The sequence below is a fragment of the Ambystoma mexicanum genome, chromosome 10, assembly GCF_040938575.1.
Source record: "Ambystoma mexicanum isolate Mex_15411 chromosome 10, UKY_AmexF1_1, whole genome shotgun sequence".
In the NCBI taxonomy this organism is placed as follows: Eukaryota; Metazoa; Chordata; class Amphibia; order Caudata; family Ambystomatidae; genus Ambystoma; species Ambystoma mexicanum.
The window spans coordinates 533,752,588-533,769,139 of NC_090932.1; the positions used below are offsets into that span (position 1 = coordinate 533,752,588).

The following is a 16,552-nucleotide window of genomic DNA, read 5'->3' on the forward strand; positions in this document are numbered from 1 at the left end:
TAACATTCCTATATGGCCTGGGAGGGCTTACTTCACTAAATTGCATACGCTCTGTGCACAATTTCTCTGGCACTCTGGTGCGGTGCGCAAGAAGTGGACTGACATGGCACTTTCATACAAACGGGGTGGTATTGCTGCTCTGGACCTAGAACTATATTGGATCGCGGCCCAGGCCCAGCATGCTACTCATTGGTACCCGGGTTCCCCAATGCGCCCACATGTCAAACTGGAACGGCTTGCCTCCGCTGGTATTAACTTGATGTCCCTGATACTACATCGACGCTACACATCTGATTCCCCCGTCGACCCCATTGCTGCGACTCTGTATGCCTGGTCACGTCTGCTACAGTCGACAAGTGGGCCCTCCCCATATTACAAATGGCTTCCGGGCCTGGAGCCCACGCTTGATACCGCTTTGGCTCGACACTGGGGTGCACTGGGGTATCGGGCGCTGTCCGACTTCTATCCCGAAGGCAAATTCATAGGCCCCCAAACCTGGAGACCGGGGCACACCAGATCCCCCCCTAGAGACTCTTCAATACTACAGGCTTCGCGCCGCATTCCGCACCATGTGGTCCTCCTTTCGAGAGGAGCCCCCATATAACCTGGCGATAGCCTACATCGCCAACTCGGGCGGTGCACGTGGCGTCGTCTCTTCACTGTATCAAATCCTACAAGACATCATCCCCACTCCAGCTCTTGGGGCGCGCGACGGATAGTCGGCTGAACTGGGTCTAGAAATACCTGATGAATTGTGGGAGGACATGTGTTGCCACACACAAAAAGTTTCCCTCAATTTCCGTTTTCGTGCATGCAATACAAGCTCCTCAATAGGCTTTACTATACACCACGCAGGACATCAGGGTTTGCTCGCTCTGAGGTGCACCTCTGCCGGCGCTGTAGGGCAGTGGATGCTGATCACTTGCATATGTTCTGGACCTGTAACAAATTGTCCGGTTTCTGGGACAGTGTCCTTCATACTCTAGTGCAGTAACTGAAACTGTAATTGATCCCGATCCTTTGGCAGTTCTGTTTGGGTCTGGAGGTCTGACGAAACTAAGCGCTTGAAAAAGTTTTTGAATATAAGCTGCATGATTGCCAAAAAATGTATACTTCAGAACTGGAAGCGCTCCTCCCCATCGGCCTCTCAGAAATGGCTGGGTATGCTCACATGGTCGCGGTACTGTGAGGAGGAATACCTGACAATGCTGCCCGCCCAATCTCGCCCCAGGAACATCTGGAGCGAATTTAATACATATCTCAACAATCAAAGTGAGAACACACCCAGATCTGGCTTGTCTCCGGTCTCCATCCATGCACCGTGATTTCTGCTGTGTACTTCTGTATTGTTGATGCTCTACAACCACTGTTGGAACTATATTCTGTAACCATTACAATGTTTTATGCTATGCTTGATTTAATTGTTTGTTGCCTTGACGTATGTGCCTTGTGAACCTCTGCCGACAAAAATAAAAGTTAAAAAAAAAATAATAATCTAAAGCACAGGGGCGCGTGGCCTGGAGCACCAGTGATGAAGCAGCTCCTTTGATGGCCTCCACACATTGCCCGCAGCAACCAGCAAAATAATGCACTTCCTGAGCGCGTACCGAAACTGAAGTAGCCCCGATGGCCATGCGGAAGGTCTGGGCTATCGCCGGACCATGGAACCCTCACTTTCCCTCCTCTACAGTCCTGAGTCGGATCCCGTGAAGACTGCACCCCCACACCTGCCGCTCTGTGGACCAAGATGGCGGACGGGCCGAAGCTACGCGCCCTCTGTGACTTACTCGCAGCCCGCAGGCAGAGCTAACGTCTGCACTCCACAGGATCGGAGCCGCCTCCCACCTCTCCCTGCTCCGAACAGTTTCCCATCGGCGGGTCGCAACGTCTCCCGCGACTCCTTTTTGGATGCTGGAGAAGGGAGGGCTCGGCTCCCCAACGCTGCTCCTGAGGAGGAGTCCTCACCTGGTGCACCCCTCCGGCCTGTGCCACAACTCTAGAGTGGCCACCATCATCTCCACCCCCCTCACACATCCTCTGGTGCTTCCTGCTCCCCCACTACTCCTAGAGGCGGTCTCCCTTACTCAGCCTGGGGGGCTGAAGTACGTCCACGGGGGGCCTGGAGAAACTGCTGCTTCTGGCCCTGAGCTCTTCCTAAACAATAAGCAGCCACCTAGCTGCAGCCTGAGCACTCCTGGAAGTCTCTGCTGCCGCTGTGCTGCGGACTGGACCTATAAGACCCGGCCCACCACCCCTCTGGAGCCCGGCCTATGCTTCCCTCCTGGACTTCTACATCACCTCCTCAGAGGTTTTGGCCGTCACCAGCATCACCTCTAGCTTTCTGAGGCGCCCCTGCCCACCTCCCACCACCACCAGAACTAAGAGGCCTGGTCCCCCTGCTTCCATCCCGGGGGATCCCGCCAGCCGGTGAGCAGACCACCAATTGTTATTGCAGCTTTGGAACCCTCTTCCTCCCTCCCACCCGTGCTCTGATTACCATATAACCTCAGCACAGGAGCTCATTGGCACTAATTCAACCTGCTGCTTCCTGGGACACCCCGGCCCACCTCACATCTACGCCGCTGTTAGAGTAAGGTAGCTAGGTCCCTCGGCTCGCGTCTTTGGGATTTCCACTGTCCAATAAACAGTTTACCAGAGGCAGTAAGAACTCTCAAGCCTCACTGGGAGCCGCCTCCCTCCCTGAGCCCCGGGACAATGGCTAAACTCCTTAAACCTCCCAAATCCCCAGACGTTTCCACCATGCTCCTTGCAGCCGAGAAAGGGAAGAAATCGGACCCCCCGAAACTCACACCTCAAAAAGCGCCGGAGGACAAAGGGACCCTCGCAACCAAGGCAGACCTCCAAGTCTTCATGTCTGATATTAAGTCAGAATTCAGATCCTGCATGTCGGAGCTCACCTCAAAGCTGGAACAGACGGAACAGAGGGTCGCGGACGTCGAGCACAGGATAGGGGAGACTGAAGATCTAGCCCAAGAGCACTCCACTACCCTTGTGGAGGTGCAACGCACTATCCAGGTCCTAAAGGCCGGAACCGAGATCCTCGAATTCAAGCAAGAGGACCTCAAAAACTGTGCCCACCGTAATAACTTGCGGATTGGAGGTATCCCCTCCTCAGATCCGCAAGGAGCTATCCAAGTATGTGGGCGACTTCTTCCTGTCACTGTTGCCGCACCTGGATAAATCCCAGCTCCTACGTGATCGCACCCACAGACTGTGCACACGACGAGGGACGGATTCGGATTCCCCCCCAGATGTGATCACGAGAGTCCACTTTTATACCACCAAGGAAGCCATCTCGGCAATAGGATGCTCACGCGATGAACTATCGTTCCAGGGCTCCGTGCTCCAAATATTCCAGAACCTCTGTTCTCAACGGCTTTGCAATTCTCTCACAATGGCACCTCCGTACGATCAGCCATCTTGACGATGCAGCATTAATCTTATGTCCCGGCTCCCCGCAGGGTGTGGGGTCTTCCTCTCCCGGCCGGGCGGAAATCAAACAGGGCAAAGCTTTCCCTAAGCTGAGATGAGCACCCTGGAGAAGAGTGCAGAGAAACCGCAAAGCTAAATAAGGAACAGCCGTATTCCGAAGGAACACACAGCATTGGAACATAACCTGCTAAATCTTGCTGCGGGCCCGTGCTGCCCGTGTCCAACTCCAAGGTGCATGTAACTGTTTTTCCCTTGGAGTGAAACCCAACCCCTTTGGTTGGCAACATCCTGGTTGGCTGTGGGAGGCACCGATGAGTCGAAATCGGTCCCCCAAGTTATGGTTTTGGCTTCCCGTTGGAGGCCAATGTTAGAAGTCCTTTCCTCCCGTTGTAGGATACTTGGAAAAACTCACCCACAGGAGAACCCAAACCAGCTTGCACCTCTCGACCATAGTTGACTTGGGCTCCTCCCAACCCCCTCTCCTGGGACCCAAGACCCCAGGGGTCCAGCCTCCACACCAAAAGCTGAAATTCGTCACCTTAAACGCGAGAGGCCTAAACTCCCCTCCGAAAAGGATATCCACCCTGCAACGGCTCCAGGACAAGGGAACCTCAGTGGCCTTTCTGCGAGAGACTCATTTGATGCCGGCGGACTTTTCATGTCTTCGTAGCAGACTTTTCCCCCTGCAACTGCTGGCCTCTAACGGCACCAAGAAGGGGGGCACTGCTATCCTCTTTGCCAAAGATCTCAGACCGCAAATCCTGGACTCATTACGGTGCCTGGAGGGACGCTTTATCGCAATCAAATGCATAATTTTCAGTCAACTCTACTCCATCATCTTAGCCTATGCCCCAAACGATAACAAAGAGGGGTTCTACCGAGACTTAGAAGAGGTCCTCCTCCCATTCATCGAGGGACAAGTCATCATAGGGGGAGACTGTGATTGCACACCCCCCATCCTCTAGAGACCTAAAACTGGCAAAGAGCCTGCTTCACCTCTTTCGGACCCTAGATGTCATGGACACCTGGAGGGTAATCTATCCAGATGAGGAAAACTTTACTTTCTATTCATACGTGCACCGTACCTTCTCTCAAATTGATCTACTACTGGCCTCCCCTCAGATCCTAGCCTTCACGGACGACATCACTATTGGCCCCAGGGTCCTCTCTGACCACGCCCCGGTCTTTCTGACCCTACGAGCACACAATCCTGATCCCCCCCCTACCTCCCATGGAACCTATATGACCCTATCTTAAATGACATGGCAGTAAGGGACTCCATTGCCAGATCAATTAAAAACGTCTTTACAGAAAATCGCAACGAGGACACGTCCCCAGCCAACACCTGCAACGCCATGAAGGCGGTGCTCAGAGGGGAACTGATCGCTCAAGGCGCAGCCTTCCACAAACAAAAACAGGTGGCCCGCACCGCCCTGGAGTCTGAAGTCCGGAGGCCGAAGTCACTCCCAAGCGGAAGAGTTGGTCACCGAAATCCTACAGGGCTCTAGAGGTGACACAAAAGAGGCTGGAGGCACATTACGCTGAAGCCACGGCGCACCTGCTAAGTAGAACTAAACAGTGGTATTGCGTCAAAAGAAATAAAGCAAATAAGATGTTGCTAGACAAACTGGCCAAAACCAAGAAGAGAAACACCATCCTGGGCCTTCCCGACCCACAGGGACTGGTCCAATTCACAGAACGCAAGAAGCTACAACTGGCGGTGGCCCATCTTTCGGGATAATGACAGCAGCTCCAAGAGACCAAGATGAACAACAGAACTACCTGCGAGATGCAGCCCTCCCACAACTCACGCCCACGGCGAGGGAAGGTCTTGAGGCCCCCATCACAGGCGAGGAAGTCGAGGCGGCCATAAAAAGCCTGAAACCCAGAGTTACGGGCTTGCATGGGTACTCCACCCAGTTTTACAAACTCTTCCGCCCTCAGCTGGTGGCCCCTCTAACCCTTCTCTTCAACTCATTTGCCACCGTCGGAAGTATCACCCCCTCCATGCAGGGGTCTCTTACGATCCTCATTCTCAAGCCCGCAAAAGACCCTAGGGACAACAGCTCATATAAACCCATCTCATTGCTAAACTTGGACGCCAACATATACTCTAAGATCCTGGCTAACCGTTTAGTGCTCATCCTCCCTGACTTCATAGACCTGGACCAGACTGGGTTCATAACCCACAGGCCAACAAGAGACAACATCTGCAGAGCCCTAAACCTAATAGATGTCGCTAACCAAGAATCGCAACAACTTGCCCTACTGGTCCTGGATGCGACTGAAGCTTTTGATAAAGTGGACTGGACCTTCCTGCGCCTCGCACTCAAGGCCTTCCACTTTTGCCCGACCTTCCAAAAACAGGTCCTAGATAACTACCAGTCCCCCAATACCCTTCTGAGATCAATAGTCTCCTGTCGGACCGGATCCCTCTTACATGTGGAACAAGACAAGGATGCCCTCTGTCCCCCCTGCTCTTTGACCTGGCCATGGAACCCTTGGCCCAAAGCATCCGCCTGAACCCTCGGATCAAAGGCCCACAAGTAGGCCCTTCCCAACACAAGATAGCTCTTTGCGCCGACGACGTGTTATTGACCATCATTGACATCGCGGCCTCCATGAAGGCGGCCCTGGCCGATATCCGGGAGAGTAGCAGGTTTTGCCATCAACTTCGAGAAATCGGTGGCCCTTGGGGTGGGTCTAGGCCAAGGAGAAAGAGAAGCTGTAGAGAAGCAATGCCCGATTCAGTGGAGCGTCAAGTCAATCCCATACCTGGTGGATTCAGATCACGGCCCACCTGGCAAAAGTTTATCAGACAAACTTTTCCCCCCCACTTCGAGGAGATGGAAAAATATCTTAACCGCTGGCTATCGCAAGAGATCTCCCTTCTGGGCCGCATTACAGCTTTCAAAATGAGTCTCCTCCAACGGTTCCTCTATGCTTGCTCCTCCCTGCCCATCTCAATCCTGCTACTCCCCCCACAGCATCTTCAAAGGAAAATGATCAACTTTATTTGGAGGGACAAGAAACCGCGAATTCCCCAGGGAATCATGATGGGCAGTGCTAAACTGGGAGGATTGGGGGTTCTGGACCTCCGTAGATAACAAATAGCGGCACAACTAGCCCACATTCAAGCATGGGGAACCGCTTTGGGCGCGCAAAATGGGTGGAGATCGAACAATCTAGTCTATCTCTCTCCCTCTTCACTTCCTCCCATTCGTCCCTTCCTCACTACGCTGAACTTGGCCGAACATTCTGGCCTCCACTAAACATTCAGTAAGAGCCTGGGACTGGGCCCGCAGACACAAGGACATCCCGGGGGACCTGAGCTCATTCTCCCCAATCTTCCACAATCCGGCCTTCTCCCCGGGCTCCTGTCCAGCGAACTCCCGGAATTGGGTGGTGGGAGGCCTTGAATCTCTGTGGCAGCCCTTTGAGGAGGGCACCCCGCGCACCTTTGAACAATGCAAGCCAACCTTCCAGTTAGCAGAAACGGACAGGTTCACCTACGCCCAACTGCGGCACTGGTGCTCTCACCCCCAGACGTGAACAGCAGCTACCCGAGCCCCCGCTCTGCTAGAACATACAGCAAATAACCTTTCAGCCAGAGGGAAGATGTCTGCCCTTTATAAACTACTGTAGGATAACCCCTTCCTCGCTAAGCCTTCCTATATGTCTAAATGGGGGGCGGACCTGGGGAATGCCATAGAGGACCAAACTTGGGTGTACATCTGGTCGAGAACCCGCATGTCCTCCCCTTGCATCACCAATCGGGAGTGCACCCACAAGCTGCTCCTACGCTGGTTCTTCCCTCCTCTCCGCCTCCATCACTTTCAGCAGGCGCTGGACCGGCATTGCTGGCATCTTTGCGGACTCCCAGGATCCTATTACCACATGTGGTGGACTTGTCCTAAGGTAAGAGAATTTTGGTTCAAATGCTTTGCCACGATAAAACACATTACCCAAGTGGCAATTCCTCTGGCCCCCGAAAACGTCCTCCTAGGGATTCCGATCCCAGGCTTCTACCTGAGAACAGGAAGGAGGGCAGCCCTTATAACCCGCATTTTACTGGCAGCAAAAATTACTGTGGCACGCACTTGGAAATCCACTGACGGCCCCTTGATGACCCTCTGGTGGATTAAGCTCTGAGGCATCTTGATAGACAAGAAGGTTACTGCTGCCAAGGCGGGCCTCCTTGACCGCTTTGCGAATATTTGGGTGCCGCTGTTAGACTATGACCAGAACTACCCAGCGCTCAATTATAAGCTGCGCTTAATCGCGAGAGCCCTGCACTCCAACAGCGAGCATCCATCGCTCGACCTAGCTCAGTGAGACTGAAAGCAAAAGCTCAACCTAAGTGGTAACAGTGGAGGGATGAGGGAAATCGTTACGTTCACCTGGCTCCCACAGAGGCGTTGATCGGAACTGGACAGCTGCCGTCTCCACCAATGTGACACGTAGGGCCGAGATGACGGACTGGACTGGCCCACCTACCTTTGTTTGCTTGGCCCGTAGGAATATTCTTCTGCAAATGGAGAAAGGGAATTAACCACCCGTGGAGTTGAGCGTAAATCCCCCCACCCCCGCTGTTCTCCCCACAGATCACCTTTGATGTCCCCTCTTATAGTCTCACCTGATGGTTTGAAAAGATGAGCTCTCCATCCTGCATTGAGCGCAGGGGCGTGTTGATAACCAGCTGCTTCACTGGCTCGAAGGAATTGGTGAGTTCCAGAGCAATATTGACTCTGAGATTCCTGGCAATACGCCGTAAGTATAAAGTTCGTAACAGTTCAAATGCCTAACTTTCACTCTTGTCCGATTCCTTGCAAGTTGCAGCTTGACCCTAATGAAGAGTTACTCGTGGCAACCGGTAGTATTCTGGTAAGGATTTGTATTTTCCAACATAGTTCGATAAAATAATGTCAATATATAACCTGTTGCTTTCTCCCTTATTCAGGCGCTGAGAGAAAGTATGAAGTCTCAGGGAATAATACCTCCGGCGGTAAAATCAGGTAAGTCTATTGTGGTGAGGAGGGTTCCCCTTGTTAGTCCCTTTGCCTTTGTTTCACCTTGCTGTCCTTTTGTTTCCCCTTAGGGGCCGGGGTTCGGCGAAGATGCAGTGGAAGCTGCGCCGACCCGTGAAGAGGAATAGTACACCCGGTGGTAAGATCACCTATGTCTATGGGGGGTAACTAACATTCCTCCGTGTATTCACTTGGCTCACCTTGCTGTTCTCGTCTTCTCCTTAGGTGCCGGAGTGCGACGGGAACATGCAGGAGGATGCGGTGGAATGTGAAGATGCTGCGAAGGCCGGTGAGTTCAGCGCGGCGCTGCAGCAGGCGAGGCAACGCGCATGAATAGCTTCTTCCTTCCAGCTCGAAGGCGCGATGGATCGGGAATTCAGGTAAGGATCAAAGGTATTGCTCTTGTTCTAACCTTTTCTCCTTCTTTCTCCCTTTTTCTAGGAGCTCCAAACTCGAGGCGGGCGTGGCAGAAGGCTGGATGCAGACTTGTAGGCACGGTGAGCGTTACGCTGCTGGATGCAGAATAACACGAAGCGTGTGCTGCTCTTCGGGCGTGGTTTAAATAGCCTCCAAAGTAGTCCCAGGTAAGTATTCCTCCCCAGCCCCGCCCGAGTAAAAAAATTGTCCCTAAGTAAAGTAGTCCCTTCCAAGCCTCTTTTGGCTTGGAGCTCTTGCAGCATGGTCTGCATCAGGTAAGTTTTAATCTATGAACCTGGTGCCTATGGCACCAGGACTGACTCTCCATATGAGCCTGGCGCAATAGGCGCCAGGACTGGACCCAAATAGCCCCTAGCAGCAGTTGTTGGGCTTGCTTGGGATAACTTGATGCCTGCTTCCGGGGTGCCTGGACTTGGTCTGGGTCCCCGGGGGTAGGCATCATGACAGAAATGTCATTTTCATATGCCTCGCTTGGGGCTGCAAGTAAATGTTGATGTATATGTTCACCTGTGTACTGATTTATAAATAAACTAATAAAAAAAAGAAAAATCTAATGCACGTCCTCTAGCTTCAATGATGGTGATATTTAAAAAATATTGCAAGTTCTCAATGCTTCCTTTGATTAACTTTTATATACTAAAGGTTGAACCTGCTTTACTGTTTAGTCTGAATATATGCCTGTTAGAGGTTGATGACTTACTGAATAGGATCGAGGGAAACCTTTGGAAACATACTCTGGGATTGGCCACGTCTGTGCCCAACTCCATTGTCCGACATGTATTAGGACTCCTGTCTTTATCTGCTAGATGGACTTGGCGTAAACTAACAAGGTATGCCAAAATCCTTGTGCCCCCTGAAAATACACTGTTTCAAGATCTCAATTCACTTGTGACGGCTGGTTACCTGCAGTCAATGGAAAAGTTCACAAACCATATGAATAAAATCTTAGTAAACGTTGATGTATCTATTGAAGAACTGAAATTAGGTGTATCTAAAACAAAACGAAAATTATATGATTGAGATTGGTCATTGACCTTAGAGCTAAATAAAACTTATATCACCTATATCGAGCTAGGAAGAGAGAATTGTGTTCAATGTATATCATAAAATTCCAATGTAACAAGGTTAGAAACATATATATGAGATTTAAGCTGAATCAGTTCCTTACCTTAGAAGTACGCATAGTTGGTATTGGCGTATGATGCCAGAAGGCGATGTGAGTTGTCGGTTCGGTTTATGTGAAACCCAGAGAGAAACCCTAAAACATCTAGTGGTTTATTGTTCATACTTTGAGGAGGACAGACATACTCTTTTGGGATTATATTATCCGCAGGAAACTGAGATTGCAAGATTTACGTTTTGGGAGTGGTGTATCGATTTTGGCACTGACACGTGTTTTATACAAAATCGAGGAAGAATTATCAAAGAAGAATCAGACTCTCAACGAGGAATTATTGTAAAATTGAGGATAAGATCTGGCATTTGGAAGATGAATTTTAGAACAATATGACAGGGATGTAACGTTACAATGAAATTGAATGGTTAATGTATATATATGGCCTACATGTATAGGATGATGTTGATTCATTCTGTTTATTGGGAATTAATTTTCATGGAGCGAATAGTTAAACTGAACTTGAGTCTCAAACTAGATTGAGCCAACCTGCTATTGTAAGAAAAGATGATTACAGTGAAGATATTGCGTTAATTCAAAGTGAACGAATTATGTAATAGAATGTTTTAAACGATTCGAAAAATGAAATATGTATGTTGTTAATGTTTTAAAATTTTGTATACAAACTATAAACAACTTTTAATTAAAAAAAGTGATTCTTGTCTATATATAATAAATATATTTTTTTATAAAATTATAAGTGTAAGAGTTTCTTTGATGTGCTTGCCTAACTAAGGTTCAGTGTACTTACCTAGAGCTCGCATCTTCCTCTTAAGATAAGCCTGACTGCGCTGCCACTCTACCAAGCGTTAGTACAGACTGATACTAAGACTTGGAGTTCTACAAACCTCTGGGATAGCTTACTAAAGTCTTATTACCATTAGGACTGTAGGAAAACTCCCCTAACCGAGACCAAGCTTTTTGCTTTTGCCAGGTGATCATCTGAAAATCTTTTAACCTGGCGCGACAGGATTAGCAGTGAAGTGGAGAAAGAAAACCCTGAATAGATTTTTGATGAAGGAAGCCTTTTACAAACGTGTCTTCTTAAACTATTTCAAGCCAAAGAACGCAAACAGGAGATTGACTGTATTATTTGGTTATGTGCCAAGTTGTGGTTTTTGCTACATAAGTTTATAAAGCTGCGGGGAAAAGATGCAAATGTCATTGTTGAGTTACAGTGTAGTTTAGATCCAGAACGGGTACTGTTGCTACAGATGGAATCATATTTGAAACATGGAGCACTAGAAACGCAGCTTCAGGCCAAATGTAACGATCTTAGTGCACAGGTGATTCAGAAAGTCAAACAGTTGGCTGAGACTTAGGAAGTATTAATACACTTGAAAACCGTGTTAGTGTCTGAAAAGATAGAGATGTGGCCATTTTAGAAATTCAAACTCTTAGGAAGGATAATGGTGAGAAAACTACGGGATTGCGAGCACTGGAAAGTGCCATTTTTAGGCTATTGGATGAAAATGAAGGAAAAACCAAAACAATTGATCACTACCAGACACAAATTAATGAGTTGCAAGGGGTAATCTCTAAAGTGAGGGATGAGAATTTTGCTCTTTATCATGAAACACAGCAACTCCATGCTCGGTGCAGAGAAATTAAACACACAATCTCAACCTCTGAATCCAAGGAACAGCAAAAGTTCACGACGTTCACTGAAGCTGAGTTTAATCACAGCACTAGTCAGGGAAGTTTGCCAGTACCTGCCCACCCGTCAAGGCCTGGTTATGACCCATTATTTGAGGTTGTGTCTGCTCACCCGCATACTCACCTAAAAGAGAGCAGGTGGGGGGAAATGACACACCCCACAATGCACCATGCAGTGCCTTAAAGATTATGAAATCTATCAAACCCATAGCGGGTGGGCAGATGCTGGCAAACTTCCCTCAATGGCAATTTTGATAGGTTATGCACAATGATATTAAATAAGTCTCTATTTTTGTTGATCTTGGTAGTCATCATTCTGACAACTCGGTCTCATTTTGATGTTCTCACCCTTGGTGAGCTCATGTTCTCACTTCCAAAAAGCCTCATGCCTTTTTTTACTCAATGGGATCACCCTGTAAGTACAACTGACACCCTTCAGCTTGAAGACTCAACACTTTGGGGGTTAGGATTCTCCTTTTCCTTCTCCCACCTATGTCATTATCTTTATCTTATTTGTTAGTACTTTCTAACAAGCATTTATGATTCTATCCCTCTCATTTTTACTTAATTTATCTGAGACTTTCAAATAACTTTTAACAGTGTTTTTGCCTTACTCTCTTTCTGGCTGTCCTCTTTATCTCTTTGTTTCTTCTCTTCCTCACTGAAATTTACCATCTGACATTTACCATTCTTTCTCTAAAGGTTTTTCTCACGTTTTGCTCTTGTTTTCTGGATCTCATTCATTATTTGACTTTCTTAACTTATTCTTGTTCTCTCATTGTAGGTGATACTTTTTCCTTCATGTTTAACACTGTTTTCATCTCCCTTTGCACCCTACAGTTATACAGTTTGGCTTTATCACGATTTTTGTGGCTGCCTGTCCTCTGGCACCACTTTTTGCCCTTATTAACAACTGGGTGGAGATCCGTCTTGATGCGCACAAGTTTGTCTGCGAGTACCAGCGCCCTGTAGTGGAGCGTGCTCAGAACATCGGCATCTGGTTCAAAATCCTGGAAGTCATCACCTACCTGGCTATTCGTAGTAATGTAAGTATGTGAAGCTACCCACACACCAAACCCACCACAGAAACGTTTGACTTGTAATAATTACTGAGCAGCAGCCCTTTCATTTGGGCCTCTGGGAGTTTAGATGCTTATTGGTGCTACCTTGCCCTCTAAAATGAAACCCTAGCAGTAGTCAGGTTTTACTTCTATTCCTTAGGAACTTGAAATTCATATGGTTATGGTAGTTGCATGTTCCATCAATTTCTTTGGGCTGCAAAGTTCAGATGTGATGGCAGTTTGACGTGCTCTTGTCTGTAAGGGCCACAAGGTTAAGTTGCTGATGGTGCAGTAGTCAAGTGTATTCTCATCTTTTGTGGCCTTGGCATTTAGATGGCTGCCACTGTCGTCTTTCTAGGCATCACATTTTTCATATTGTTGGCAATTGAGAGGAGTTTCGATCTCTTGGTATATCTAAATTTGGATGGGAATGACAATAATGCTTAAATGGTATGCCTAATATTTGGGCTTTTAAAATGTAGTTGATAAGTTCAAGAGAGCTACTTTCTGCTCCTATCATTACATTCATCAGATTTTGGACTATAACTGTCTGGTGCTAATATCATTCTTTGGGGGCACATGTGTCAAGATGACAATGATTTTGATAAACAGAGTATTTGTTTTGTCGTTTGTGGCCTCTGTGTTTGGCAGACGATGACGAGGGGCAATTTCCCCTTACATTTAGGATGTAGGATTGAAATAGGATTGATTGATTTGTTATTTATTATGCGCCTATACACAAGTGCTTCAAGGCGCAACATATCTATGATGATTATATTCGAGTGGTGGTGTTACTGTGCTTTTTGGACCACATGGTTCTGATTTTAATTTAGGTTTGCATGGTGATGATTGAGCGGTGTTCCTGTCCATTAGGAGCTCATAGTGCAGATGACAATGGTTGACTATTGCACTTGTCATGTAGTGCTCCACTATTTAATTGGGACAATTGTTCATTATTTGCTGATAGGGATAAACTTTATATTTTGACGATTGTTTTATGCCATTGTAATGTGGACAATATATTAATGGTGCTCCTGCTCCCAAGGAACTCATTGGTCATAGGATACTTGAGTTGCTTGTGCCATGTTGATCTTCTGACTTTTGAAGATGTTACGTGTTGAGGAGTAGCTCTCGTCTCTAGTTTACCTCTTGTTTACGCTTCTTGCTATTACCGAGAAAACAATTAACAATTAAGTGCGCAGATTCAGCAGTAAGAATGAAGAAAAACACTAATACAACATATAATTTAGACCCTCTCAGAAGGGGTTGAGTTGCCCATGGGCCGAAGGCATTAAGGTTCTGATCATGATGACAATTGAATGTGACTCTTATTTTGGAGACTTGCAGATTCAAATACCTATGTTTGAGTGCTGTTGTTTTACTTCCAGACATCCAAGTTCATGTGATGACGATTAAACATTGTTGTTTGTTTATTTGCGTGTATTTCAAACCACATCAGCAGTGCTATTCAGCATAGGAGGCCTTTTAAGGGTTTGTCTTTTAGTTGAAGAAATACAAGTAACAACTTTCTACCTCTAATGAAGAAGTGAGGTAGAAATGTCTTTGTGGGCCAATAGCTCATGCTGATGCTATCCCAAGCTACATCACTGTAAAGTAGGGTCAGGAAAACGATAGCAAGTGCGAGAGTAGTGTTACACTGTTTTACATTGTTGTAATTTACTTGTTCTTAATTTTGAAGGGGTTCCGTCTTTTATTCCTTAATTCCGTTAATTGACAAACATCGCCCATTCCTACCTTTTTTCCCCCAAAGCAACAGGCCATTCACCCTTGTCCCTCCACCAATACAGCTCCACCTGCCAGCCCATTCCACTATCTATCCCCCCTGCTCTGCCACACTCCTCCACGACTGGCTCCCCTGGACATATGATGTGGCATTTATAACGTGCCTATACACAAGTGTTTCAAGGCGCGACCCACTATCTCCTTTCACCTACTACTTCCTCTATGCCGATAGTTCCTTCATCCTGCACCTCCTCTCCATAATACAACTCCAACTCCTAAAACTTTGGCCTTTCTTCTTCCCCTCTCCAAATTCACAAGGCTCACATTTGTCCTCTACTATTGTTTTCCTCAAAAGCCATCTTTTTAACTGCCTCCCCACCCATCCCATCTATTCTCTTCCAGTCCCAGCATGTAAGTCTCATAAAGTACCACTTCACTTTGCATTTAGTTAGATATTTTTCAAATTAGATCTATTTTGGCAGTGTATATGTTGATCTATTTTTCATTTAGGTTAGTATACATTCATTTCTAGAAATTATACCTTAACCAGAATTAAAATGTAAATCATTTCCCCTTAGGACAAATATTTCAACCTTTTATAAAAGTTTTAAAGCGTGGAAGTGGCTGAAAAAGTGACCTCCTGGTCATCACAAGAACTATGGAGGGATGTCACTGGATCCTGTAAGCCAGGAAGGGCTCTTAAGATCATAACCCAAGGAAAAGATTCCTAAAACATTTTGAGAGACCAACCAAATCAGGCCCAAATCTCCCAGAATCCACCTCTCTCATAGGGGGGAATCCTGGACCACATTAAGTAAACTCGGTGACAAATCAAAGGGAAGGACACCTGTGGGAAAACCTTAGCCCACAGAAGTACCTTCCACATCCCGAAGTGAACAGTAATGGGAGACCAGCACCTCTCCCCCATAGAACACTTAGGGTGACAAGGCGAAGGTGGATCTATTCCTTGTGCAACAACTAGACACACAGAGAGGACTCCTATTCTTTTTCATGTTACGGGTAAACTTGAGGAAGAGCGAAACTCATGTTTTTCTTACAGATGCAACACTGGTAAAGAAGTAAGTCTCCTGCAGCCAACACACCAATTTAATTCAATAGGAGAAACAGCCGTGAAATAAACTCTCCATACAACAAAAGGAATTCATAGTACACCGATGTGTTGATTACAGGGGGAAAGCAAAAATAGATTGCTAGAAGGGGAGATCCTGCTGCCAGAGAGGAAAGGTCAGGAGCGCAGCACCATAACAGCAGCTCCACACAAAAAAGAATTCCAAAAAATGGTAGATGACCTATTTGAAGACTTCTATCCCAGCCCCACTACTACAAGCATCCCTGGCACTAAGGATGCACAGAAAGATCCTCTAACCTTTCCAGCCACTCATGGAGAAACTTCTCAGCCAAAGTCCTCTATAAAGGCACAGCGGAAAGTGGAGGAAAAGTGATCTGCGGTGCCTGTGGCAGAGCGCTGCAGCTTTCTTCACTGTTCACACAGGAGGTGTGGCTATTGACCGGACCCTGCTGCCAAGGACTTAAAACCTCCATTACACTGCGGAACGCGGAGCGGAGAGTAGAGGAAAAGTGATCTGCAGTGTCTGTGGCAGAGTACTGCAGCTTTCTTCACTGTTCACGCAGGAGGTGTGGCTATTGACTGGACCCTGCTGCCAAGGACTTAAAACCTCCATTACACTGTGGAACGCGGAGCAGAAAGTGGAGGAAAAGTGATCTGCGGTGATCTCTTTCTGCTGCACGCAGGAAAGCCAAACCATCCAACAAATGCTTAACGCGAGCAAAAGCTCACCCCACCCCTTCTCTAGCCCGCAATGGAGCCGGCCTCCTCCACAAGTAACAAAAACCACATGGATGAAGTGGAGAGGCGATGGCTGAGAAGCCACTGCGTTGCCCCAAATGGCCCCTCGCCAGGCAACCCCCCCTTGCCCGCCCCTCTCCCCCCTGCAAATGAGCCTCCAAGCCGATGTCTC

The 16,552-nt window shown here is 47.7% G+C and overlaps 1 protein-coding gene across 2 annotated transcripts in view; it reads left to right on the forward strand.

Annotated features, from left to right (window-relative positions):
* The window catches only part of ANO7 (anoctamin 7), a 1,967,083-nt gene that overhangs the window by 1,747,728 nt on the left and 202,803 nt on the right, over nucleotides 1-16,552 (forward strand). For both annotated transcript variants that reach the window (XM_069618104.1, XM_069618105.1), the window contains exon 20: nucleotides 12,589-12,794. In XM_069618104.1, the coding sequence (XP_069474205.1) occupies nucleotides 12,589-12,794 (206 nt within the window). The remainder of the gene's footprint in view (nucleotides 1-12,588; nucleotides 12,795-16,552) is intronic.